Source organism: Poecile atricapillus, chromosome 25 (genome assembly GCF_030490865.1).
Source record: "Poecile atricapillus isolate bPoeAtr1 chromosome 25, bPoeAtr1.hap1, whole genome shotgun sequence".
Taxonomy (NCBI): Eukaryota; Metazoa; Chordata; class Aves; order Passeriformes; family Paridae; genus Poecile; species Poecile atricapillus.
The window spans coordinates 6,815,934-6,843,690 of record NC_081273.1 but is presented as its reverse complement, the minus strand read 5'-3'; the positions used below and the strand labels follow the sequence as shown (position 1 = coordinate 6,843,690).

The 27,757-nt window shown below is 52.9% G+C and overlaps 1 protein-coding gene across 6 annotated transcripts in view; it reads right to left on the bottom strand.

The window, feature by feature from the left end:
* ZBTB16 (zinc finger and BTB domain containing 16) overlaps nucleotides 1-27,757 on the bottom strand; it is a 54,298-nt gene that overhangs the window by 9,819 nt on the left and 16,722 nt on the right. For 4 of the 6 annotated variants that reach the window (XM_058857096.1, XM_058857099.1, XM_058857097.1 and 1 more), the window contains exons 3-4: nucleotides 17,505-17,602; nucleotides 9,441-9,527 (exon numbers count right to left, since the gene is read on the bottom strand). In XM_058857096.1, coding sequence (XP_058713079.1) covers nucleotides 9,441-9,527; nucleotides 17,505-17,602 — 185 coding nt within the window. Of the gene's footprint in view, nucleotides 1-9,440; nucleotides 9,528-10,789; nucleotides 14,243-17,504; nucleotides 17,603-27,757 lie in introns of those variants that run through there. The other 2 variants (XM_058857101.1, XM_058857100.1) reach the window with 2 other exon arrangements.

Here is a 27,757-nt window from a genome sequence, read left to right as displayed (position 1 = left end):
CCCATCAAAGGATGCTGACAGAGCCTGTTGCTGCCTCATGCACACACCCTAAAACCCCCAAACCCTTGGCTCAAGTCCTGATAATTCAGGGTCTTCCACAAGGCTCCCTCCTTCACTCTTCATGTTTAACATCATCTCTTACATGGTGCATGTGCCAGAGGTGACCTGACACTGCTGCTGTCCTTACAACAAAGGTGAACGGTTCCAAAACATCCTGGCCATGCAAAGCAGGAGCCCAAAGGCTCTTGGCACTCCTGAGATGAGACTTCAGGGACATCTGATGATTTCTGTCAGCATGTCAAAGGCTCTCTACCAGCCTCTACCTCCCAGCCAACACTGCTGGCTGCTCCTGCAGGGGAAGCTGCAGGCAAGCGTGCAGGAACTGCAGCACTGGGGAGGAAGGTGCCATTGGCAATGATGGCCAGAGAGAGAACCCTCCCTTTCAGCCCTGTCTGCAGGAAGGCTGGGAGAGGCAACAGTGCTGGCAAGGGGCACATTGCCTGGAGCATCCCTGTCACAGCTCCAGCACCCAAGCTCAGGCACAGCTGGCCTGAAGGTGCCCAGCTCAGCTTGACACGAGGGACCCTGGGATTACTGAGCACATCCTGCTGTCATCGAGTTGGAAAGCGGGCACCAGCACAGGCCTGGGAACACTGGGTTCCCAGCACTGAGGCTGCATTTTGCTGCAGAATATTGGTGGATGCATGTGCCAGGTAAGAAAATCAATTCAGTTTGGGTGTCTGTTTTCAGGATTATTATGAAACCCAAAGTGGTGTTTTTGGTGGCAGCACTGAAGTGCACCCTCAGGCAGGTGCAAAGGAGCCCTCCCTGAATGCTGCTGTTGGGACACAACACCTGCAGATGCCTGCCTGGATGTAGGGGTGTTGTGCAGAGCCGTGTCGTGTGGTGCCGCCTGCTCCTGTACTACTGAGAGGTGATGGCATTCATTACTGTGCTGAGTCAAACAGCACAACCTTCACAGTTCAGTGGAGAAAGGGGGAAAACCCCCATAAGATAAACACAGGAAATGCATGCATTTTGTGCCAGAGTCACCAAATCATCCCAGTTTCAAAGGCTGCCTCTGGACTCCACAGCTTGGCTTCTGTGCTAATTAACATCTTAATGGAAGGCAACTTCTCCCAAGGGGGCATTTGTTTGATTCTTATTATTTACTTAGAGATAGCACAGCTTTCTTCCCAACTTTAACTGACTATGGAAAATTAATTCTTAAAAAGCAGCCGACGCCGCCTGCTCTCCTGCCCCTGCTGATTTCCTCCTGGGCTGGATGCGGACACTCTGGCTGCAACAGGAGGGCAGGGCAAGCTTCTGGCACTGCCTGCTGCCTCCGTGCCAGCTCACCCTTTTACAAACACCAAGGAAAACCCTGGCATTTCAGAGCAGTTGTACAACATTGACCTTGCAAGCATAGAGGATTAACAAACCCCCCAAAATAAATGCCTCAGTTTTTTGCTCCTGCAGTGATGCACAGGGCTGCTTCCCACCCAGCCACGCTGCCGCTCTCCCCATTTCCCAGGGCAGGATGCACATGGAGGATGTATGGGATGCTGGTGCCCGCAGCAGCCTGGGCAATGGGCGTCAGGCCCTGAGCTGCAGCTCTGGCACGGGCAGCTCATGCCTGCTGGGGGTGATTTATTCCAGGGGCCATCTGGACCTGGGGAACAAAGTGGTCCCGTATCCTCATGAACTGGCTCATTAGTCACACCCTCATAGCTTGACCTTTCTGTCTTCCTTTACGTATGGTGGGACAAGAGCATCCCCTTCTCAGCTCCCTTTTGGTGGCTCGTTGCTCCCCCATGCCCAGTTGGTGGCACCTTGTGCCTTCCCCACCACCCTCCATCTCCATCACTGTCACCATCGCCATCACCTTCCCTCACCGTGTTTGCTGCGACTGCTCAGGCAAAGCGATTACGAGGGCACGTGCGGGGAGGGAAGGAGCCAGGCGACGATTAGCGGCGGTGGCTTTATGGCAACAGGCACACAACTCATTCGTTTCATGTTTTGCAGAATATAAAAGCGCCGAAACATTTTAATTTTAAATTCTTATCATTGAATTTACTGCTTTTCTCTCGCAATGATTTGTGTTGCTTTTTAATTTTTACAGTCTCTACAGAAGCCAGATGCTACCGCCTAGGGCCAAAATAATAAAAACCCGCTGCAGTCGCGAGTTACAGAACAAAAAGGAAACGCGCGGCTGACAGAAGTTAATATCTCAATTTAACAGTGCTGCTCCGCTAATGATCCTTTGATATGTGTTTATTTAGAAAGGTCTGATCTTGACCTTGAAAGCAAACTAAACCGCAAAGTCTTTATGAGAGGAGAGAAAGACTTTATTTATAGACTGGCTTTGCGTCAATCACGGCAGCAGCTGGACCCGCGCTGGGTGAAGCTCCGCCGCTGCCTGTGGGCCCAAATGGGGCACTCAACAGGAAATGCATTTTTGGGAGGGTGTGGGATCAGCTGCCATGGGGGACCGCAATGTGTCCCCCATCTCCAGGGCAGGATGCTGAGCAAACCATGGAGGTGCAATCCAAGGGAGATGGGCAGTTCTGGGCCTGTGAGGGATGTCCTTGGGGGACAGCACTGGTCCAGACACACCCCTGTCCCCAGAACAAGCCACCCTGGAGTGCTGCATGCCTAACCCCTTCTTCCAGCACTGGAAAGCGCTGCCTCTGCTGCCCAGTCTGCTCCCTGAACATGGTTCCCAGGCTTTTGAAGGAAGGGATGTGTTGAGCATCACCCCAGTCCACACTGACAGAGCCTGAGCAGCCTTTCCTCTTCCTGAAGAAACCAAGTGCTATGCAAACCTGGCAGAGGGAGTTTTTAAGGGCCAATCCTTTTTATTGCATTTTCACCTCCTGACTGGGAGAGGTGGGAGGTTCTTGAGCTTTTAATGCTTCTAGCTTGGGATAGCACTGTGGACACTTCACACCTATGGTGTGCAGTGCTCTCCAGCACAATTTCCACTTTTTCAGGCCAAGCCCTTGTTTGAAGCCATTTGCAGTCCTGAAAGCCTGAAGCTGGAGGCACATCCTCTATGCAAAGTGGTTACCCCAAAGCCTTTTTTTTGTATGGAATATCTATCAAAATGTATCAACACATATTAAACCCATTCAGGCAGACTCACTCATGATCATCCTTGGCAAAAACCATCACTCAGCTGTTCCAGCCCTAAAGGTACCAATGGAAAACTGCCCCTCTTCCTGGCAAAACACATCACCTGGCCAAAATACAGCAATCCGGTATCTGAACATCTATGTGCAACACCTCCCTTCTGTGCTGCTTTCCTCTAAACTCAGACCATTCTGGAGGATGCCAGATTCACCCCTGCCATTCCCAAGGAAGCTGTGCATTGGGACACCTCTGCCCTTCCTGAAAACCAGTTTCTCTGGGGCAACCAGTGGCAAATCATGGTGGCATTTTTGGCCACTGGATCAGATGGGAAGCTGTCACACTTACTCGTCATCACTGCACCAGCTTCCCAGATACCCCAGTTGGAATTTGGGCTGAAATCAGCTGAAAAAACAGTGTGACTTTCTGCTGAAAACCCAGAGTATTTCCCCCACTGCTTCTGAACTGTTGTTCAACTGATGTGCTAGAAATTGATCCATCTCCCAAAAAAGAGCTCTGGTGAGGAGACCGATGGGTCTTGCCATGGGAGCCCAATATCACCATCATCACTGCCATCATCCCAGCCGGCAGAGAGCACCACCTGCCCATTGCCAATCTGTTCCTCTCATGCATCTCTCCTGTTTGGGGTGGCACCATTCTGGCATCCTCCAGTCCCCTGGAGCTGTCACGAAGCCCTGCTTCACACAAAATGACCTTTCTGGCACTGAGGCGGCTGCCTGGCAGAGCCTGGCCAGTGGAGCGACCGGCTGCCGTGAGGCACAAAGCCGGGACTCGCAGCATCTGCTTATTATTCCTGCACCCCCATCATTAAAAAAAGAGAAAAGATGAAAAGGCCCCCTCGGCAAAGCCGGGGAGATGTGGAGCGGCACTGAGCGCAGCCTGGCCCCCAGTTGTTGGGGGTTTTTGTACGGCGGGGAGACGCGAATCCTGGGGGACAAAAGTAACTGCTAAGGTAAGTTAAACCTTGTCGAGATGAACTTTCCTGCTACTTTTAATTAAAAGTTCTTTGGAATTAAAAAGGACACTATTCAGGAAAGGCTGAAAAAAAAAATTCATTGACACCAGCCCGCCCCCCTCCCCTTTTTCCCAAGGAAAAGAAAAAGCTGTTTTTGTGTGTCTGCTCACCCAGCCCGCACTGTACAAAAGGAAGCGGATTTGCAGCAAGACACATGAGATGACCCCCTGACCCCGAGCCGCTGAAAAGTCCTCAATGGCATAAATACCAGATAATCAATCACATACCAGGAGGGCCGGTCCCCCTGCCCTCGCCCCCGCCGCTGGGTTTATGAGAGATGCACTGTAAACGGACACCGGCTCCTGACGGGAGGCCCCTCTCGGCATTCCTCTGCTGGACCAGGAGACCCCGGCCGCCTCTCAGACCGTGTTTCATCCCTCTTTTATAAAGCCCAGCATGGAAATGCCGAGCATCCTCAAGCTTGTCATAGCTGATCTCTTGTGCTCCAGAGCAAAGGGGGACAGAGACATCTCTCTGTGCTCTGGAGAGATGGCCAAGCATCCTCCGTGCCACCACAGGCCAGCGCGTGGCCAGCGCTGAGCTGGGCATGCAGAAACCAGGGAGAAATCGGCCCCATTTACAAAAGGCTTTGCTTTTTGGGGGGCTGGCTTTGTGAAGCCTTCATGGGTTCTAGCAGTGACTACCATGTCATGCTGTGTTCCCTTATGGTGCTCTGACCAGCACCCTGGATGCCAGCAGAGGAAGACTACTGAGTCCCTCCTGTGCTCCAGGGCAACAATAGATGTTAAAGCTTTCAAGGGAGGGAAGGGAAAAAACTTGCAGTGATACTGCACTGGTTTGGTTAAATGGGGAGCCACTTGGCAACTAAATTTGATAATGCTTTTGTCCACGGGTCAGAGGTTAAATATGTTCACACTAATCCCCTTCATCTAGAATTAAAGGACAAGAAAGTTTTCTCCGTAGCTTAGCAAGAGGGCTTTTCCCATCGCGCTTTAAACAGTATTTGCACAGGAAAATTAAAGGTGGACCATTGGTCCCAGTGCCATCCTGGCTGTACAGCTCTGCCACGCTTCCATCTCCTTGCTTGTTTTGGTGAATCCACTAGCTTGCATGATGCCTGGCCTCATCACATTTCCCCATGTGTGCAGCAAGGAGCACAGGGAATTCTTGCTGCCATTTGCTGTCAAGGTGGCAGAAGCAGCCGTGGTTTGGGAGGCAGGGAGATTCCCAGCTGCAGGAATGCGCGCCAGGACTCAGATTTCAAGTGCTGTCACAGGACATTACTGTCAGACAAAGGGGCTCTGTGCTGCGCCCCTAGGACCCACTGCCCCCAGACCCTCTGTGAGCTGGGGCCAGCACCTGAGCATCCAGAATCCACTCTTGCACCCAACAGAAAATCTGCAAAGCATCGACTGTCCAGCACAGCCCAGCAGTGCCAGCGCTGCCTCCCCGCACCGGGACTGCGGAGCCGAGGCGAGCACGGGAGGGATAATTACCTCTAAGCATACTTAATACTACACTGCATTATCTCCAGCTATGGAGAAAAGCATGATCCAGAGGTATTTCCCCCTGAAGCCTCGTTGGGCTGCTCTCAGAAAACCCTCCTGAGTCCTGGGAAATGGTAACAGAAAGTCACAGGCAGCCCAGGAAGACGTCAGCTTGGTTTTGGTAAGGAAGTGTGCCAGCTGCTCTTGCATTGCTCTGATCAAACTGTAGAAGAGGATGCAGCAGGACAAGCCACAAACAGCATAAGCCACAAACAGCATCTCCCAAATCTGCTGCTGGAGCAGACTCATTGCAAATGGAGTTGGTGGCCAGTGGCACCACTGAGACAAGCCCCAGCCACCGGCAGAGTCATGCCAGTTTCCTAGTGGAGCTGGCCTGACCATTAATTATGGTGCCACACTGAGTGTGAGGCAAGCAGAATTTGTATTTCAGTGTGATTTATAGCTCACATCACCAAACTCACGTGTTATGTTCCACTTGCTCAAAATCTGTCATTTCCACACGGGAAGAAGCAGTGTGCCATACATCTGCAGCACCACCGCAAGGTTTTGGGCTGGAACCATTTTGAGGCAGAGAGAGCAAAGCCAATGCGAGGAGATAAGACAAATATGTAATAAATTGAACTCAATGTACGTTTGCCAAGAACAGGGGCGGTGTGTGCCCGTGTGACAGTGCAGCTCCGGTGCAATGCCCCCTCCACCTCCTCCAGGCTCCCACACACTCCTTGGCAAACCCAAGCCAGTAATGGGTTTGCTGGGATGCTCTTCGATGGAAAAACACCGAGAGCTCTGGCATATAACACAAAAATAATTTAATTTTTTTTAAAAATCCCCGTGCAGTCGTTGAGCAACACTTGCCACGGGACCCAGCGCGGGGGCATCCTGCCACCTCTGCTCCCGGGTTCCTGCTCTCACACACCAGACCTTTCTCCCTTTGTACCTCCACTTATACTGCACGACTGTTTTGAATCTCTAAAATAATGTGACAAGTTAATGATGGCACAATTATCTAAATGTTTAACAGACATGTTATCTAAGTGAATCGGATTGAGATTCCATCCCGCTGACAATAAACATCAATGGGAGAGCAGAAAGTGATAGGCAAATTATCGCCAACCCTGCAATTTCAATGCTATTAAATTTGGAGGAATAACAGCCCTGAGGCCTGTAAACTCTGAATAAAATAGACCCTTGTGTTTGGCCAACTATTAAATCAAAATGCTACCAACATCCCAGCAAAAGAAAGAAACGGGGGGGGAAGAAAGGGGGGAAGATATAGAGCTTTTCAATTTTCAGTTACATGTTGATTTTATTAATTCTTTTCTGCTGCTGGTGTCTCAGGGCAGAGGATACGAGGGATATGAGGGATGCTAGTATGGGATGTAGGAAGGAAATGCTCACAGGGGATGTGGGCAAGGGGGAGTGAAGGGTCCTGTGCCATCCTTGGTGGCGCGGCTGGGGGCACGCCAACCCCACAAATCAAAAAGCCAACTACTTGCCAGAAGCAAACATGCTCTATAGTAGGTGTCACTCATGCCCACGTGAAATTGGGTCAGGAGTAAATCTGTGCTGTCCCGCTGACTGACACCGGCTGCCGTGCGCTAACTGCCTTGGCACACGGGAGGAAACTCGAGACGAGTCACCTCTGATATTTATAAACGTCAGCACGAGCCCAAAACCCGTTAGCACGAACACCGCTCGTGTGCACATCCCGACTCCCAGCGGTGCTGCCTGGGGGTATTCAGGCTGTCATCTCAATGCATTCTGGTTTTTCCTCTACATTTGAGGAGATGGGTAAGGAATTTTCCATGCTCTCCTCCCCAGTACCAAGCCTGTGCTGCTGGAGGATGAGCCAAAACAGTTGCTGCTTTTCCTATTGCAGCGGGACGGGGGCCAAGGACAGTACACACCCGGAGAGGGCGTCTCGGCCCCGTGTCAATGGGGCTGCACACAGCTCTGCCAGCACCGTGCTTACAAGCAAGAAGTACTTTTTTGTATTTATTCTTGTTTTTTGCCTTGCCTCAGGAAGCGGGGTGTTAGTTTTTTGCTGTAGAGATGAGCAGTGCTTGATGCAGCACATGTACAACAGCCTAACTCTGTGTTACCGTCATTCAAAGCAGCAGGGAGGGCAGCGCGGAAAAGAAATAACATAAAGGGGGCTCTGGTTGCTGAGAGTCCACCTGAGAAATAGCTCCATATGCTGAAAGAAAACCCCAGAACCCTTAATCTACTGCACAAAGCTGTAGGTCATGTGGGGAAGCAGTGACTTTTGTGAAGAGGTCCCACGTCTCCCCTGAACACTGTTTTTGAGTAATGTGGGTAGATTTGGTCAGCCTGTACCAGACACGCTGCCAAGCTTTTGATGCCATCCCTGAAGGCCTCTACCTGCCCCTCTGCCTAAAAGGGTTATGCATTTCTTTTACCTGGAAATTTGGAAGGTCTTTTGCCAGCCAACCTGAAGCTAAGGGCAAACGGAGGACACCCAAAACAAATCTGTTCTGGAAGATGCTATTATTTGAGAAGGGGGTTAATTATAGCAAGGCAGGGGAGGGATGCTTTCCATGCCAGCAGAGGAGAGGAAATGATTCATTTTGGCTGCCCTGGCCACTCAGGCCCTCTCTGCCATGTTTACAGCTGGAGGCAGTAATGACAAGCTCCCCTTGGGTCAGTGTTCCCCTGCTCTGCTTGCCCGTTGCTGTTTGAGTTTTGGCACAGTCCAGCCCCAAGGATTCACCAGCCAAAGGGGGTTTAATCCCTACAGGAGTGTCAGGGTTGTTAGCCACACTGCTCTACATCTGCAGGATGGTTTTGGGTGCAGGCATCATTGAGCTCCAAGGCTGGGCTCCCACTTGTCATCCCAGAATGCACAACAGGTCTGGGAAATAGAAGGAAAAGGGGAACCAGCTGCAATTTACTTGGCCACTTTCAACCCCCTGCCTGGGCTTGGGTTGTTCAGCCCTGTGCAGCCAATCCCTCACCGTGCAGGCTGCCCCTTCACAGCCCTTCTCCTCAGCCTACAGCACACAGGGCTTCCAAACAGACCTGGCATGGCAAATCCCAGCTGTATGGGTATGGACAGGGAGGGCAAGTACTTCAGGATTTATGGACTGGTGCTTGGCCAGCACAGCTCCATAATGGGGTGGTGGCCGGAGCCATTCCTGCCTGGTGACACAGCACTTTGCATCGATCCTCGCACCCCCAGAGTGAAGTCAGCTGGATTCTCTGTGCCAGCACCAAGCACAAACTCACTGCCAGTGGCATTTATCAGGTCTTTCAACACTGAAAGACGAACCTGTGCTCAGTTAAACCGCTCCCGATATAGCACAGGAAGAGCAGGCGCTCTGTCCTGCTCCAGTCTAGATTTGGAGGGTGAAGGGCTCTACCTGGGACTACCCAGCTGTGAACTCCCCCAAACAAACCTTTCCTAGGCACGGCAGCTTTTGCAAGAGGCTTAAAGAGATCCTTGTGCTCCTGATGGTGGCATCTGGGAAGTGCCAGAGCAGAAACAAGCCAGAAACCAACTTTTGGGAGGTGTTTGGACAGGGACAAGTTTTGCGTGCAGAGGGGACAAATGACCTCACGTTTGCTCTGCCATTGTTTCCCACGTTAATGCTGAACAGTGGTGTAATAGCACTGCACCAGCTGGTGCCTAAATCTGTGCTTTAGTGTAAGAGGAACTGGGGCTGCCTGGGCAGCACAGAGGCAGGAACTGCAGAGGGTCCAGCTCTCTGCTGGGCAACGGGTGACAAAGGCAGCCCAAATGTTGAAACCTGTGCCTAAATGAAGAGTGGAAGGGGAGGGCCACGTACCGGTGTGTGTCTGCCGGTGCGTCTCCAGGGCATCTTCCTTCGAGAACTGGGCACCGCACTGATCGCAGACCAGGGCTTTGGCACCCGCTGGGAAGAGAAAAGGGAGAGGAGGATTATTCGAGGGACACAGAGACACACACCTGAACGTGCACATGGACACTGCTGCTGCCATTAACACTCCAGGACCAGAGCCATGCAGGGGTTTCACGTTTAATGTCCCCTGTGCAGCCAGCAAAAGCAGTGCCTTGTTCAGCCCTGTGTTCCTGTCCCTTGCACATCACAGCAAAATACAGAGCTGCTTGCCAGGAAAGGATTATTATTATTTTTAAAAATCATTAAATTTCAATGCATTTCATTAGCACTGCAATTTATCCAATTGCAATTTGCTTCCTGTCCCTTCCCATCGTAGCTGGTGCTGCTGGTACCCAAAGATGCACCTGATCAGGAATGTGGCTGGAATGGAACAACTGAGCAAGAAGCTCAGAGGCATCTCTGACTATTGGAAAGAGATGTGGGATTGGGGACAATTCTTAGAAAATTACTATCAACATGTGCTTCTGGTTTGGGTGAGGAAAAACCCAGGATACCCAGGAGCAGGTAAGTAACTTCCAGATGAAACCAGATTAATGGTGCACCATATCCAACAGCATTGAGGGACAAAGCCCCAGCCCCATTTCAAGATTTGATTTGTATGTTGTGAGGAGCTGAATGTTACAGAGCAGCATTCAAGGTGGGGGCAGTGCCACGCAGAATGCTCTGCTGCCCATTTCCAGGGGTCCACACTGCCTCTCTCCTCTCCTCCCCACCCCACCGAGCCCTCTGTCCCACACTTAGGGTGGGATTTGGGGAAAGGTGGGTGGAGAAGGCAACAGGGAGAGAGGTATCACAAGACGCATTGAAAAGAGAATTCCTTTGCCTTTAAATTGTCTCGGTAACGGCTGGCTCGCAGGCAGAAATATTTGGCAGCAGTGAAATTAAAAGTGATAAATTTTCTCGCCAAGAGCTGATCGATAATAGAGGTCTCATCTGTTAATCAATATGACAGTCTGCCTGTTTACTGTGCATATGTTGTTCCCCGCCGCCCTCGCTGCGATGTCAAGTTTGCATTCAAAACAACCTGAGTGCACCTGGGCACCTCGGCTGCTCCAGAGGGGCAAACGCACCCGAACTTTGGGGTGCTCCAGGGTGGCTCCCTCACAGCGGCCACCGGCCAGGGGAGCAGGGGCCCGGCAGCAGGGATGTGGGGATGCGGGTTCTGCCGGAGATCCCCTCTCCAGGCACAGCAGGAAGAGGCAGAGTGTCCGTGCAGGTGCCGGGATGGGGAGAAGCCGCCGGATCGACAGGGCAGAGCTCGGGCTGCCCTCAGCCCCGCACACGGGGCGGGCAATGCGCAGCCCGCAGTTGCCAAGGCAATGGCTCTCCATCGCCACTCAAAGCTCCGCCGGCCCCACCGCAGCAAGGTGTGATCCACGGGGACGTGGCAACCCATATCCCTGAGGATGCAACAACTGTGGCAGCAACAGGTTGTGGCCGGGCAGGGCGGCTGCCGGAGCGTGCCCGCTCCCTGCGCACCGCCGGACACCCTGCGCTCGGAGGGGCTGCTAAACACGGGCTTTGCTTTTACCTCCCCCATTTCCAGTGGGATTAGCGGGGAGCAGAGACGTGCCGGTGCCCTCCGCAAGCCGTGGCCGGAGGGAGGCACAGCCAGGCGAGGCAAAGGCAGCCAGCATCTGGCTGGGGGGCGGGCGGAGGGGGGGAGGAAAAATTCCTGGCGAGGCGAAAATAAACAGGGCGAACGCAGGGAGGAGCCGGGCGCACTGGCTTACATAAGGAAGCACAGTGTGTACCAAAACAGCGGACCCAAAAAAAGCCGGAGCTGTCAGAACAATGAGTACAGACGCGGGGCATTTACAGCAGGCGCTGCCGTACAGTTTTATTTACAGTACCTCTTATCAGCGCGGGAACAGCACGCCGCCTGCCAATTTCCAAAGGCCAGGACTGCGTGTTCTTTCCCTCAAGTAGATGTGTACTCCAGGCGGGGGGAGGTTTTTCTTTTTTTTTTTTTTTTTTTTTTTTTTTTTTCCTTTTCTCATCAGCAAAACAAAAACTGATACGGAGCCAGAATTCCTGTAATGTACACACGCCGGCGGGGAGGGGGAGGAGGAGGAGGAGGGCGGCGATTGAATATGTAAATAGTTCAAGGTTAATTTTACTATGTGAGTCACCGGGAAAATGTCATCCAACATCTGAGCTTATTATAACAGGGCTCAGAAAAAAAACCACCACGGCTTGCTGTTTGTTATGAAAGGGAGCAGGACACGTTGGAAAGCGGAGCTCATGGCAGGGCTCTCTTCTCCCCCCTTGCCTTTCTCCCCGCTTTAAACAGGAGCCATCAGCCTCTCTGAACGCACGCGCAGGTTGGGGCAGGGTATATTTAGCCAGCGCCTCGTATCGCCTACAACGCAGAGATATCTCCAGAAGATCTTATCGATGGCATGGGACGGGACTCCGCGTGCTGCCAAGTATCGGCCGTGTTTCGGCGCGGGCCTCGCTGCTGGCACCAGCCCCCCTGCCGTACATTTATATCCGCACAAGCAAATTTACAGCCCCTGCCTAATAAAGCTCCCTGGTGCAAACGGGTGAGGAGCCGCTGCTCGCTCCATCCTGCGCGATCTGCGCACTCAGGGCTGCCCCATGTGCCCCCCAAGCAAGGCTGGAGCTGCCCAGGTCTGCAGTGCCCCCAGCAAAGCCACAAGGAGGGGCAGAACTCAGGCTGGACTTCATGATCCTGGAGGTCTTTTTGAACCTTAATGGTTCTGTGATTCCATTATTTCATTTCCCCTCCAGGAAATGTGAGGGAGCGGGCTGTAGGGCAGCTCTGGGGAGTGGGATGCCCCACGGATCACGACACGGGCAGGGGCTGCAGCTCCCCCACAGCCAGCCAGGCTCAGCTCGGTGGGCTGGATGACAGAGCTCTTCTTGTTTCAGCCACCATCAGCCCAACAGTCCCTCCCAATGCCCATCATTTAATTACTTTATTGGGGAGGAGAAACTTCTGTGGGGCTATGGAAGTGGCACTGTGAGCTCTAGCTCAGGAAAAGAGAAGGAATAAAGGAAAAAGAAGGACTGCCAGCACACTCTGGAGGAGGAGGAAGATGGCTATGGGAGGAGGAAGATGGGAAATTGGTGAGGAGAGTGGTGGGGGAGGATCCAGCCTTCCCTGCTGCTGTTTCGGCACAATGGCCCCGTCAGTAGAATGTGACATCCCCTCCCTCATCAGAAGGGATTAATAAAAATTTGGGATTATATATTATTAACAGACTGTAATTGGTGAGAAGATGGAGATGTGGGGGGGCAAATATGGATTTTAAAAAAAAATTGGCAAGAAAATTTATGCGCTGCCGTTGCTTTACTACCTAATTAATTCAGTAATTTCAAAACCAATTTTATTTATGTTCCGTTTACCACATCAGAAGTGCAAAGAAAAAAGCACCAAACCACAGTGATGCTAAAATAATACCTCAAGGCATCTATTTTTAATCAGTGAAAAAAAAAAAAGGGAAAAAAAGAGAAGAGCCAGCCCAGCTTCTATACAATCTCTGCCGGGCAGACCACCAACTCGGGGAGCGCAGCAGCCGAGCCCTCTGCGAGTGCCTTCCTGGCTGCCGAAAACAGAGCTTGTCAAAAAAAAAAACAAATCCATAATGGCCTGAGGCTCCTCTCCAATCTATTTTCTGCTCAGCTGGTTTTAAATGAAGTTATTATGAGTCATTAAAACACCCGCAAGCCTGTGGAAGTCAGCCAATTACAATTTTAAATTTAGCCTGTTCTCTATCCCATTCTCTTGTTTTCTTCTTTTGCCCACATCAAGCCGCTTTTGGATTTTTATTATTGCCATTATTATTATTATTATTATTATTATTATTATTATTATTATTATTATTATTATTACTATTACTATTATTTCCCTTCTCCCCTGTTTCACCCAAGTGGAAGAGACAAGTCATGAAAATCTCTGTGCTAAAAAAATACAGTGGAGAAACCCAAGAAGGGCTGAAAAAAGACAGAAAAGACAGAGCTGCAGAGCAGGCCTGGAGAGTCAGCTTCAGCTCCTGCTTCCTAAAGTGCCATGGAAAGGTAATAATGAATATCAGAAAAAGCGAGGTGAGGGCATTACAGAGCGAGGAGGAACCTTGAGTTGGGGTGCTGCAAACTCGTGTGAGAAGGATGCTGTGGCAGCATCTCACGGGCTGCCCTGGAGAGCCTCGGGAAAGCACCTGGAGTGATGGAGCAGGGGTTTGGGGGTGGGTGAGGTGGTGGTCAGCGGCAACACCATCAGCCAACCTCGGCCAGGCAGTGCCACCAGCTCCTGCACCACACAGGGACCGCTGGAGCAGGGAGCATTTTCATTTAAAAATAATAATTAAAATTATTAATTATAATAATTAACTTGGGATCCCAAACCGGCAGGTTTTTGCACAAGCCCCTTTCCTGCTGCCCCTGCCAGTGCCGCTCTTTCCAGCAGCATCCTCTCCACAGGGAAAAAATGACAGACCCCATCCCTGGCAGCCCCGCACGGCGAGCGAGCACGGCGCGTACTGCACAGCCCATAAAACTCCAAACAGCCTCCAGACACTCCTGCAATCGTCCTCCATCAAAACACTTTGTCTTGCATACAGAAATGCGGCGGGGCGCCGCGCGGAATACCAAATCAGCCCGTGACGGTGCGGGGAGGCGGCTCCTTGGCAACCGGGGGGGCTTCGCCACCGCCGCCGCTCGACAGGAAACAAAATCTGTCAAGCCTGTTGGGCAAATGATAAACATTAGCGGTATTAAAAACAACACAAAAGCTGCGTAAATGGCTGGCGAGCGTGTGGGGAGGGGTGGGCAGGGATGAGGGGGCTCCTGCCCCACTTGCCCCCCAGCCCGAGTGAGGGGAGTCTCCAGCACCACAACCTTGGGGGAAGTTTGGGAAGCTTCCCCCCTCCAGCAGAAAGCGGGTGGGCAGCGATGGCCACGGACATTGTGAGGGAACAAGACGGACGGATGGACACCGGAGGCGTTGGGCACATGTGAGGGGTCCTGGTACCCCGCTCTGCACCCCACCTTCAACAGCATCAATAGCATCAATAATGTCAATAACGTCAATAACGAGGGGTGGCCAAACCAAGGGAGGGGTGAGAGACGGTGGGTGAAAAATAAACGCGTTTCATCAGGTGAGGGTGGGGAGAAGCAAGAATCTGGCTTCAGCCCAGCGGCCAGGTCCAGGAACCCGGCCAAAACAGGAGCTAAAAAGCAAACCATAATTTTCTGGTCTCAGTTCAGGCTCTTGAGGCAGAGAGGATGGGGAGGGGAGGGGTGGGGGCTAAGAGAAATGTATTTTTCATCAGCCAGTGTATAATTTATAAACAGCATTAAACAGTTTTTGTTTTCTTTCTTCCTCTCCCCCGTGAGCGCGGCTTGGCCGGCAGTCAAGCCTGCATTAATTTCTGCTGTGGGTACAGTGTGTTCTTGGATGCACATCTGCGGATGATCATAAACGCGGGAACGCTGGCAGAACATCCAGACCTGCCGGCAGGCCGCTGACATCAGCCGGGACCGAGCGCGGGACGCCGGCCAGGCGGGGCGGGGGGGCGGCGGCCCCGGGAGCCGCGGCGGTACCGGCCGGGCTCAGCCCGGCTCCGCCCCGCACATCCCACCGCCGGGGACCGCGGGCACCGCGATCAGCCCCCTCCTCTTCCACTGGGCAGAGGGAGGCGAGGGTGGGATGCGCCGTCCCTTTCTGTCTGAGGTGCCATCCCTAGCAGCACGCTGGTCCCTGCTCCTTGGGCAGCTCGGCCATCACTCAGCGGGACCCTGCGGCTTTTTTCTGCCTCTCCTGATGATGAAGGAGCATATTCGGGTGGGGAGGGAGGGTGTGAAGCAACACGGCAGGGGTCTGCTGGCTGTATGTTGCCCGTGCTGCCCATGAGCACCCCCGCATGCCACTGGCTATTCCCACCGCTCCCAGCCCAGAGTGGAGAAGGGCAGCACAGCCATCTCCACAGCAGCCATTTCTGCTGGATGGAGAGGCAAAACAAGCTGGGACAGGCAGAAACCCCCTATCCTCCCTGTCCTGGGGAACAAATCCAGATCACAGCAGGGGCTGAGTAACCAGCATCCCAGGCTGAGGATGAGCACCCACTGCATCAGTTCTGGCGAGGATGCAACTGAGGGAGCAGCAGTGCTGGGATCAACCCCTCTGGTCAAACCAATGGTGCTCTGAACCACAGAGCCAACAAGCTGGGTCTCCCACCTTGCCTTCCATGACAATTTGCTTTTCTGGGAGAAGGGCAACTCTCAATGTCAGCATTAGAGGTTTCTGAGAGTTTCTCTGCCAGCAGCATGGGCAACAGGTAGGGAAAGATTTTGCAGGGTATTAAAGGCTTTACATTTACACTTCATACTGAGAGTCAACATGGGGCTGAGTGTCTACCCTGCACCTGCATGGCTGTGGCACACCAATGCTGTGCCCAGCCCATCCTGCCACAGAGCACCACAGCCCCCCAGGGCTGCTCCCCAGCCAGGGCCTCCGTAGGAACCTTCACCGTAACCCATCAACACTTGGCTGGGGAAGCTGCAGATGTTAACCCCCTTAAACCCTTTGGCACTGGGGCAGGAGAAGGGTGCCGGGGGCACGAGCCATCCCACTGCAAACTCCTCGTTAAACACACGGTGTGGAGGCAAAGCTGCCTTCAGAGCTGAAAACAAGCCCTGCACCACTGCTCCAGCACACCCTCACTGCGTCCAGGACTGGTGGCAGGGGGGAGGCGAGGGAAGAGGTGCAAAGGTCTCCTGCTTTAATAAATAACAGCACTGGAATTCACAGCGGCTGTTTGCGAGCTGGAGGCAGAGCTCTCCCTGCCCCCCCCGTCCTCGCCGGATTTACAAAAAAAAAAAATAATAATTAATCCTGTGTGATGACAAGCTTGGCTCAGCGTTCACTGTACATACTGTACCCACAAAGCTGGCTGCCTGCCAGGGACAGGCTGTGAGCCAGCGCGACCATAACAAACACAAGCCGTGCATGCCAGTGCTGGGGAGAGCAGCATCCTTAACCCCAGTCCTGGGGGGGACCAGAATCCTCAACTCCAGCACTCAGGGGGACCAGCATCCCCAGGACCTCCCCCAGCAACCTACTACTGCAGGCACCCTGAGGAGCTGGTACCTGGCCCAAAAACTGGTGGGATGGAGATGGGGTCAGGGCTGGGTCTATTAACATCAGAAAGCAGCAAGTGGCCAGATGAAGCACCCCACTACCCCAGGGAAAAAAGACAGGGGGGAAAACAAAATGAAAACAGACAAAAAATAGATGAAAGTGTATAAAACCATATAAAATACAATACAGCTTTCCTGCCAAGCTACGTGCAGGGAGATCTGTGGCTACTGTACCTGCCACCCCCCAGAGATCTGTCCTCAGAGCAGGAGGACAAGGACTCCCGGTGGTGTCCAGGTCCAGGGGTCCTGTGGCTGTCTCCAGCTCCCCACATCAGACTCCCAGCTGTGCCAGGACTGTACCCCCAAGGGGAACATCAGCTGACATGGACTTCTAGAGCACAAGTCTTCCCTCCAATGCAGTGCTCTAGCCCTCCCCTATCTATTTAATTAAAGGCCCTGCAGCCTGTGAACCTGCTACTTGGATTCATTAGTCAGAGAACGCCTAATTCTGCAGTTTTGCTAACGAACCTGAGGCTGGGGCCTGAGGTGGAAACAATGCTCACGCTACAAGCAGGGCTGACCATGAGCAGCTGCGTGGCATGTAGAGTTTGTTATTCTGAGCTGCTTGGTCTGGAAAATATTTCCACAATTAAAGAACTGAAAACAAACTCCAAAAAAGAAAATTTAAATAAATCAAATTACTGGGCACCGGAGAACAAGTTTGCAACGTGCTGCCCGGGGAAGGGTGCAGCCGGCTCTGCACGTGTCTGCTGCAGGGGAGACGTGTGAGCTGGGCAGCCACAGCGTCCCTGGATGGACAGACAGAGCAACCCCCTATCCCCAGCCCAGCACCCCCTCCCAACGCACCTGAGTGAGCCAGTAAGTGCATTCGCAGCCGCAAGCTGTCCAGGAACCGCTTCCCGCACAGCTCACATCCGTATGTCTTCATCCCACTGTGCAGCTTCCTAGGGGAGAACAAAGAAGGGTGAGTCCTGAGATGGGGGGAAGTGACCCAGAACAACATCGAGAAACTGCCTGGTGCTTCCTGCAACCCACACTTTGCCCAAAGACACTGCTGGCTTGAGAAGCACTGCAGGGAGGGCACGGATAGGGGGTCCCATGTGACTCCCCAGGACTGAGGAGACAACCCTCTCCCCGTCAGTGTTTGTCATTGTTGCTATTGTTGGAGTCTTTTAATAAACCTGATAAATCTGCAATCTGGAGTTAAGGCAAAATCTATGCTGGCAAACTCCTTCCCCATGTTCTGAGTGTTTTTCAAAAAGGCACTGTAATCCAAAAAAAACCCTGACCACTTTAAGAGGTTGTTTGTGTGCATTTCTAACCAAATCCCAATTTCCATCCAAATTCAGCATGACACAAATCTCAAGCAACAAACACAACCACCAGCTCGCAAACAGGAAACATGCCACTCACCGTTTCCTGGCAGGTACACACTGAGCTACACCCAGGCAGCATTGCACAACCTCCAACTGCACCTCCCACCCCACAGTGCTGAGCATCCCCCACATCCTGCTCACCAGGAGGGGCCTTTCTGCCCAGGGCACTGCCCACAGGCACTGATCACACCAAGGGGTGTCAGGCTCGGCCACAGTGGCCAGACTCTGCATTATTGCCCATTCTGTGAAGACATTGATGCTCCATCTTTGGGTAACCGAGCTCTGGACTAAGTGGAATGACCTTTAACAGGCAGTGTTAAACGAGCACTGTCCAAGTCTAAAACTCTCAATGAACCCAACCCAATTCCATCTCCTTCCCAAGACATCACTGCTGCCCCTGGCAGCCCTCCAGACCCATTTCCCCTCCCCTTTGGGACCAGCCACTGCTCAGCCCCCACCACCCCACAGGGGAGCACTCTGAGGCTCGGTCCCCACAACAGCCTCTGCTGCTAAGGGCATGTGGAGGGACACTGTGCCAGGAACACGTGGAATGGGGACTTGGTGCTTTATTTCGCCACCTCCACCAGTGACAGACTCTTTGCAAAGCCACCTGGCTCTGTGCTGGACAGCCACGCTGACCAATGCCCCTGACCCCCAAATGCACGGACTGCTGCCCCAGCAGCCCTCGCTCACCACGAGCTACTCAGACCTGTGCTGGGAGGACTCAGGACAGCAGCACGTGCAAAGTTTCAACATCGGATGCTGTAAACAGAGAAGTATTTGTGTGTGTTGAGGAGTAACACAGCCCATAGCTGTGTGCTGACCTCTGATCGCAGCCACCATTTATCATCGCGCCGCAGCAGGACGAGAGTATTTCTATTGCCTTGTGGCCATAGACAAAACAGGAATGGTCCTGTCCAGGGCTGGATGTGGACCCTCTCGTGGGAGGGCTCAGCCCCAGCTGTGCAGGCTTGCGAGGACCATGTGCCTGTGAGCTCCTGCTGCACTTCCCCGGAGGTGTAAGTTCTACTGGTGCAAAGCAGCTGCTGCTCTGACTCCAGGCAGGATCGCCCCTCACCGCTGCAGAGAGCCCAGAGCCCCAAACCACCCCTGCCCCACGGGGCTCAGGGGCTTGTTCCCTGGCTGCCAGCCCCACATCCCACCTTGCAGGATACTGAATAGCGGCATGGGAAAAGTTGGAGCAGGAGAAGACCCCCTGATGTTCAGCAGTGAGTGAATGCTGCAGAGCAGAAGGGAGAAGGAAGGAGCAGGAGTTGGTTTCAACTCTCAACTTTGCTGTATAATGTAATTATTAATCAGGCTTGTCCTGAATTCACTGTGTCATAGCAGAGGATTAGGAGTCATGCACGAATTCAGGCCAAGAAGGTTTACAATCCAAAGGATTTATCTGCCTTGCAAAAATAAATAAAACACCAGCCTCCTGACAGGGCTCCGCTGCCAGCGAGCAGCTCAATAAGTGACAACCTTCTCATTTTGCATTTTTAATTTTGGACATGCCTGTCACACTCCCTGGCTCGGGCTGTGTTCACTCCTGCACTTAACACCGAGTTAAAACCACTTTGTTAGGAAGGCCCATATCATGCTCTGGGTCCTACTGCCTCTTCTGAGGCCAGAATGCCTTTTCCCTGAATCACAGTCTAACTGGTTAATTAGTTCAAGTAAAACATGGAGGTTTGGGGTTTTTTTAAGTGATTCTCAATAAACAGAAACAGAAGGACAAGTTTCCTACCCCTAAATCTCCCAAACCTATGGCTAGCACAACCTCTTCTCCCATCTCCCCAGCACAGAGTGGTGAAACAAGGAAATGAGGAGACCCCAACCGCACTGGTGTCATGGTGCCCTGGAAATCCACCAGCCACTGCCCAGGGCACTACGATGTCCCCAAGACACATCCTCTCTGCATTGTTTCAAGGGGGCACAGGGGTGCTCAAAGAGTAATTTAGTTGCAATATCTCTATCAACAAATTTCAGCTGCAACAAAAGTTTTCCGCTCGGCGCCTGCTTCTAGGACGTTCTTATCACTCGCCATCTTGCACGGTCCCTTTCAACAAGGTCTTAAAGCGCTTTATCTGCTCCATTTCCCGGTAGCGAAATATGATTGAAGCGTTCTATTTCTGCTCGCCGGATTAAGGAGATGTTGCAAAACTGCACAAAAACCTGGCAGATGTAAGCAAGGTATTACGGCTGCTTGGGCTGTTAAGATCTGAGGGGAAAGATCAATATGTGCTTCTGAAGTTGTGCCTCCAGAAAGAGGGGGCGGGGGAGAGAAGGGCGTTAAAATACATCCCAGCACTGCCCAAACTCTGCCAAAAGATAAACCATGCTTTATTATTCTGGTATGAGGCTGAAACTGTGCTCCTTTCTCCTGCAAAATCCCTACAAGCACAGCCAAGAAGGCGCCCATGGAACTGGGAGCAGAGGCAAAGTGGAAAAGTGCCTTTTTTGTAAAAAGAAGGTTTTCCTCTAATTCCCACTCAATGTCCCACTTAAAGAGCATGGAAACAAAGTCAGCCAAAGCCTCCAGGTCACGAGATATCAGTCGAGGATGCTCCTGCACAGACGATGGCCCAGGGCAATGAGGATGCCCATGGCACAGAGTCCCCGGCCCAGATCCAACCTTCCCAAGTGAGCCTCAGCACGGGGCTTTGGCAAGGGGCTCTCCAGGTGGAATGCAAAGCGAGCATTACCCCTCCCCGCCCAGCATCGGCAAACAAAAGCCGGGCGAGAGGCTGGCCCCTCGCAAGCTGCCGGTAATTAAAAAGGCCTGTAAATGCCCCACAAAAAGCACTTCAAAGGGACGGCGACTCCAGCGAGACTGCGTGGTGTAAAAATTATGAGTTTTCCCCACAGGGTGCTTTGTGTGAAAAGGCCGGGCTCGGTGGCAAACGCCGGTGACCACTGCTCGGGGATGCAGGGGCTCGGAAGAGCATCTCAGGGTGCAGGAGTTTGGTGGAGCACACCGGGGTGTGGGTACGGCTGGTACCTAAAGACCACTGCAAGTGTCCCACTGCCACCACAAGCAAATCTCTGCTCTGCATGCTCAAAACCCTGCCTAAAACAGCCTTTCGCTGTCTTTACTTGAGGAACTCTTGTATCCCAGCCCCTCCCTGCCACCCCTTTTGGGAAGCAGGAGGAGACCCCCTCCCCTCCCTCCACGCTCAGCAAGACACATGGCTCTTGGCCGTTTGATTACTTTTAAGTGTGTATTTTTCCCCTCAAACAGAGTGAATACAATGGTTAGGAAATTTGACAGAAAACTATTCCAAGCCATTTATTGCCTTAATGCGCACCTTTGTCCAACAGGCAGTTTTGACAGGAGCGATAAATTCCAAATTTATGTCAACAGAGCATATGTTGAACACCTCATTTCTGAGCTAAAGCGGCATGCTGCCCCATAAATCACCCTTCTGTTTGAAATGAAAGTAGATTACGGGCCCATGTTATTGAGCAGTTAGAGCCATAGTCATATAAATCAGAACTTTTAACTCCAGGCGATCCGTTCTGCAATTAACTAAAGGGCACTTTGTCATCTCCGGGCCAGGGCACAGCCTGGCAGGGTGGCCAGCTACCGAGGGAAGGCAAGAACCCCTCGCTGCCGAGGAAAGGCACCAGTGCAGCGAGGTTCTCTTGGTACCTGTTGGAGCAGCGAGCCCCAACACAAAGCCTGGAGCAGCGTGTGACTGGAACACAGCCTGGCATGGGAGAGCCACGGCTGCAGGGGCTTGCACATCCCTGCCCACATCCTGCTTGATCCATGTTTTGGACATGGAACACAGCGGGGGCATTGGGAGGCTGCATGATACAAGCAGAGTCCTGTCCAGTCCAAAGCCAGGCAAGAACATGCATGAGTGTGGTGCTCAGAGTTCTGCACCGACAGAAAGCTGTACTTGGGACTTCCACGGCGCTTTTGCTGCATCTCCCAACACCCGTGCACAGGTTGAGATCTTCAACCCGCTGATTTCCCACATCCATCCTGCTGCATTTCCCTGGTTTGCTCCTCTGCATCTCCCAGGAATGCCATGCCACAGGACAGGGGGTCCTGCGGGGATGTGGGGCTGGCAGATGCTGTGGGCAGTGGGACCAGAGGATGCTGTGGGGGCTCAGCCCCGTGAGTGCTGGCCAAGGGTGCGGGTGCAAGGGGCAACTCACACACATGGGAGTGTCACAGCTATAAAAAGATTCAGACACTAAGTATTTCCTTTCCTATAAAATATTCATTGCTGCACATGAGTACCAGGGAGTGCAAACCTCCAGTGGTTCTAACTTTGTGCTGCAGCAATAATGGAGTTTTATGGGAGCCTTCTGATTCTATTTACACTGGGCCATCACAGCAGTGCCCTGCCAGAGGGGCAGCCAGCAGCCAGCATAGCCCAAGCACGGCACTCGTGATACACTGAACACTAGGCAGCCAAAAGGGGACCAGTGCCACTCTGCATTCCCCAAAAATCTTCCCTGCCACCCTATTTCCACCAGTGACTCTTGCCTGGGTAGATCAATATGAAATTGATTCATCCCCAATCTATTTTATCAAGATCAAGGCAGTGGTTCTACATCTCGTTTCCAGGGGGCACAGAGCAGGAAGCCAAGGTCAGCAGACACAAACCCCACATTCTCCATCCTCTGACACCAGCCTCACACCTGAGCTGCCAAGAGGGTGATTTTTTCCCTGACGTGGCTATTTACAACACTTGGTGACTGATACCGGAGTGTGTGGGCCGTGGTCCTGGTGGCTCGGCTCCTGCAGTCACCGCTCTGCCCTCAGCTCCCAGCCCCGCGGATTAAAATAGCAGGGAGAGCTATTAAGGGCACAGGGAAGGGGGAAGGGAGCTGAGACCTTCCTTTCGCTTTAATAAATTAAGAAGAAGGAAAAAAAACAACCAAAAAACCTGCCCTCAAACCACCACTGCTGCTAAAATAAACAAATAAATAAATAAATCTTACAGGAGCTGCAAATAAAGATTTTACTATTTCTGAATGGTTTAATATAAAAAAACCCCAAACAACCAACAAGGGGGAGGGGACAGCTATCAATAGAGAGCACTGAAATTCCCTGCCTGTACAATATTTATACTTACCATGAACTAATTTATGAGTCCAAACCAGATGCTGCGGAGTGACATCATTCCAGATGATGCCAACACTTCCCCTTTGAAAAAAGCCAAGGAAAGAATTCCACTGTCCTGCCTTACCTGACGAGAATCAGGCCACAAACACCAAATGTACAATCCCAATCTTTTTTTAGAGACTGACCACAACAAATATGAACAATATTTTCCCTTTGCAGAGGGCAGTGACTCTCAGAATTCGCTGCTGGCCTGGGCCAAGCACGTGTGGAAGCATTTCCCATCCACTGCTCCCAGCATCCCACCAGCTCCACAGGTTGGGAAAAGACAAACTGCCTACAGCAAAAAGGCAGCATACAGATTTTTTTTTTACATATTCCAAGGCCCTGTTTTCAGATCTGTGTTCAATATTCGTTACTGAATGGAATTCCCCAGGAGAGAGCTTTATCCATGTGAATATCCCTTTGTGTGTCCCAGACCCCCAAGCAAGATTCAATGAGCTCGCATGAGGTGGGACAAGCAGGGATGGGAAACCATCAGCTGGCAGTGGGGAGCTGCCCATCACAGCAGGACCGTGGGGACACAGATGCTGCCCCGGGTCCAGGGCTGGCTGGATCTGCAGCTTTCAAAAGCGGAGTCAGGATGCACCCACTGCACAATTTACTCAAAGTCCACTGAGTGACGGTACCGGGTGTCAGCAGCATCTGCCAGCCCTGCTCCCCTGCGGCACCACCCGGGCACTGGAGACCGATGTGAACAGTTGTGTGATTCCGCACTGTCACAGCGGGGCTGCGGCGCCGAGCACCGAGGGGTTAACGCGTGGCGATGCACGCGGCCCTGCTCGGAATAACCGCGTCCAAAATCATCATCCCCATTCTTCGGGCATCTGGTGACAGTGACGTGCTGAGCACTGCGAGAGGAGCTCGCTGCCGTGCCGGGCAGCCTCGGCCCCGGGCATCGCGCTGAGCCGACGTGACACGGGTGTCAGAGGCATGGGGAGAGCACGGGGGGAGCTGCTTCCTTCAAACCACACGAGATCTCCACAAAACAGCAAAGTGACCTTCGCGCTGGGTACATCTGCCGCAGCAGCGGCGTGATTATGCAGATGTTTTGATTCCTAATTCAGAAATAATAAGCGGTTCACAGATTCCAAGTTTAAAAATATATTCATCATCTGGTTTCCGTAGCAGCACGTGTGCCAGTGGAGCACCAGCAAAGTGCTGGCCTCGGCCACTCCTTCCTGCCGACCTTCAGGATGCTTGGGACACCTGGCTCTGAGCAGCCTGGGCTAGTGGAAGATGTCCCTGTCCATGGCAGGGGCTTGGAGCTGGATGAGCTCCTCCAAGGGCTCTGCCAACCCAAACCTTTCTGGGATTCCATGACACAGGGAAAACATTCAGCATGATGCATCAGATGCTTTGCAGAGACGAGTCCTGGGATGGTCCAGGCAGCACCATCCTGCTGCTCCCCAGAGAAGGGGGAGCCTGTAGCTCCTGAAGCCCCAAGGAAACAGTAAAAGCCCCCAGGGAGCCAAAAGCAGGGAGATGGGAAAGTGGATATACTACTGGGGTACTGGACCACGGAGAAACTTAAATGAGGGGGAGAATTTTAGGGTGGAGGGAATTTTGTTTTAATTTCCACTCTCTTTGATGACCTGACCACAGGGCTAAGGCTGGACATGCATCAGGAACAGGGTGGTACCCCAGAGCTGCCCCAGGGATGAGCTGGGATGGGCCCAGGAGCTGCTTCCCTGCAGTAAGCTCTTCTTCAGGGAGTAGGAACAGCCCCCAGGTGCCAGATGGGATCAAACCACAGCTTGGCTGCTTTGTTCCACGAGGGAGACATGTGCTTCCCACCCCTCACCTCCCCATAGAGATGCTGCCAATGCTGATGCTCCTCCCTGGTGCATCCCTGGTTTCTGCCCCTGCTCACCTGGGAACTGCAGCCAGGAATGGGCACAAGCCACAGAGAAATGCTGCCGCTCCCATGAGCAGCCTAGGTCCTGAGGAGTTTTATAAGGTAATCAAATATGCAAGAGATTCAACAAACTAATTTCAAGCACACACCTGGGGTCCTCTGATAATGTCGGTTGTGCCTATACAGCGCAAGGATTAAAATTTCATAGAGTCATGATTTCATCAGTCGCTAAACTACAAAGGATTAATTAACAGCCAGGGAAGAGCTCATGGCTTGGAAATACAGTCTTAAGGAAAATATCTATCTTGGCTCTCCAGATGTCAGCACACAGATGAATAAAGCTTTGATGAAAACACTTTCTTATTATTAGCAACTCCAAAACATTGTGTTTTTGTAGCTAGAATTAAGGATGCCCAATTCCAACCTGCCACTGCCTGGATCTGTGCATTGTCACGTGCCTTTCTGGAGGGCTGGTTTGGGCTCCTGGGATGTGACTGTCTGGGACACACTGGGGTTTTATGCTCGTGTTTTGGGGATGGGCAGAGACACCTCTCTTGGAGAGGGGATGGGAGAACCCCAAGGATGCAGGAGTCCAGCTGTGAGTCCTGCCTTTGCTCTGTGCACACTGCCTGCCCCGTGCTCACTGGCTCCCAGAGACTCTCCCCAAGTATTCCTCATGCTGGCTGGGCTTCAAAAGTTTGGGAAGGAGAACAGGCGATGGCCTCGGCACTGGCAGTGCGAGTGGGGAGCAGCAGCGCATCTCCCTTCCCCGAGAAGATGAATTAGGGAGCTGTCAGCGAGGGACAGGCGCAGCAGCCGTGCTGCTGTACAGGGGCAGTGGAAGTGTCTTTGATTAATGAAACTGTAACGCTGGGCTGTTACACAGTCCTTCTCCGCCAGGAGAGATGCCCTCGGACAGGCTGGGAATGCCCTGCTCCACATGGATTCCCCAGACTCTTCTCCCAGCCCCGGACCGATCTCCTCCCGTCCTCCGCCGGCACCGCTGCCTTTGCCCAGGCCTGCGCCGCCTCCTCAGGAGTTCCCAGGGAGGACAAAGAACTAATTATTTCCAATTACAAGTTGGGAAGTGAACATTATGCACCTTGTCAAGGCAGCAAATTAATGCATCTGCACCGCACCGGGCTTTGGGGGAGCCCTAAGTGACCAGGGAGAGGAGGTGGCAGCAAGAGAAGCACCTCGGCAGCTCCGGCAAAATTCCCCTCGGAAATCAAATATTTTCGGGAGAGAGGACGGAAGTGGGAAGTGTCAAAGGAGCCCCTGAGCGGAGCGGTCGGCCCTGCACGATGCGGCTCTCGGGGCTGCCGCCAGCTGCGCTGCCAAAGCCCCGCCGCGCACCGGGAAAGAGAGGAGCTGCCCGGAGCGGCGCTGGGAGCTGCCAGCTCAGCCAGGGATGCACTGGCAGGGATGTAAGGCAGGGATGCACTGGCAGGGATGCACAGGCAGGGATGCAGTGGCAGGGATGCACAGGCAGGGCTGCAGGGCAGGGATGCAGTGGCAGGGATGCACAGGCAGGGATGCACGGCAGGGATGCAGTGGCAGGGATGCAGTGGCAGGGATGCACAGGCAGGGCTGCAGGGCAGGGATGCAGTGGCAGGGATGCACAGGCAGGGATGCGAGGCAGGGATGCGAGGCAGGGATGCACAGGCAGGGATGCGAGGCAGGGATGCAGTGGCAGGGATGCAGTGGCAGGGATGCACAGGCAGGGATGCGAGGCAGGGATGCGAGGCAGGGATGCACAGCCAGGGCTGCTCGCTGCTGCGGGGCCCGGCTCCGGCAATTTCCCCTGCAGCTTCACCCTCCCGCACCGCTCCCAGTGCCGGTGCACCAACAGGAAGACGATGCCTCAGCTCTCCATAATTAGTTTTGCTCAGTGTACAACATGTTTTGCTGAAAAATAAATAAATACCTTCCGGGCGAGCCAAGCTCTGAGCAGGACGCCAGCACTGACAACACGCTCCACTCCCCCTGGACCCGGCCAAAAGTACGCGGCGTCCCGAGCCCGGGCGTTGCTGAGCCATCCTGGCACCGTGGGACCTCCCTAAGGAGGCTTGCTCACGATTAATTCACTTATGAGCAGCCTCACCCCCTCCCCAACATGCACAACAGGTTCCATGCAAATTCGGGAGCTTTTAAATTATACCGTTAATGAAAGCAAATAAAGGCAGTTAAAAGGCAATTTGCTCAATTGGTGTTAATATTTAAGCACAGCATGTGCAAAAACGAGATCGCAGAATTTGGTCTTTCCATGAGAAAACTTTTGGTCCCGACTTTCCCGAAGAACGGATGGATCACTCCAGTGAGTGCTGTGCCCGGGATCAGGTCTGGAGCCCCCCTGGCAGCAGCCAGCCACTCTGTTTAAGGAAATGTCCCCCGTGTGCCCCAGCAGCTCCACAATCTCCACGACACTGGCAATTCCTTCTCTGTCAAGGGGTGCAAGTGGCACCCCCTTGCATGCTGGCATCCCCACAGCCCTAGTGCCTTCCTGCAAACCTTTCCTGAGGGCAGAACTACAAAACCACCCCCTGTGCCTGTGGGACTTGAGACACGTCTCAAGCGAGGCATGGGCAGACAGAGGTGTCACGGGTGTCACTCCCAGCACTGCAGCCCCAGTGCATCCCTGGCTCAGCACGTCACTGTCACAGATGTAAAACCTCAACACGCTGGGAAGGTGTGCCAGCAAACAGAGAGGACAAACCACCAC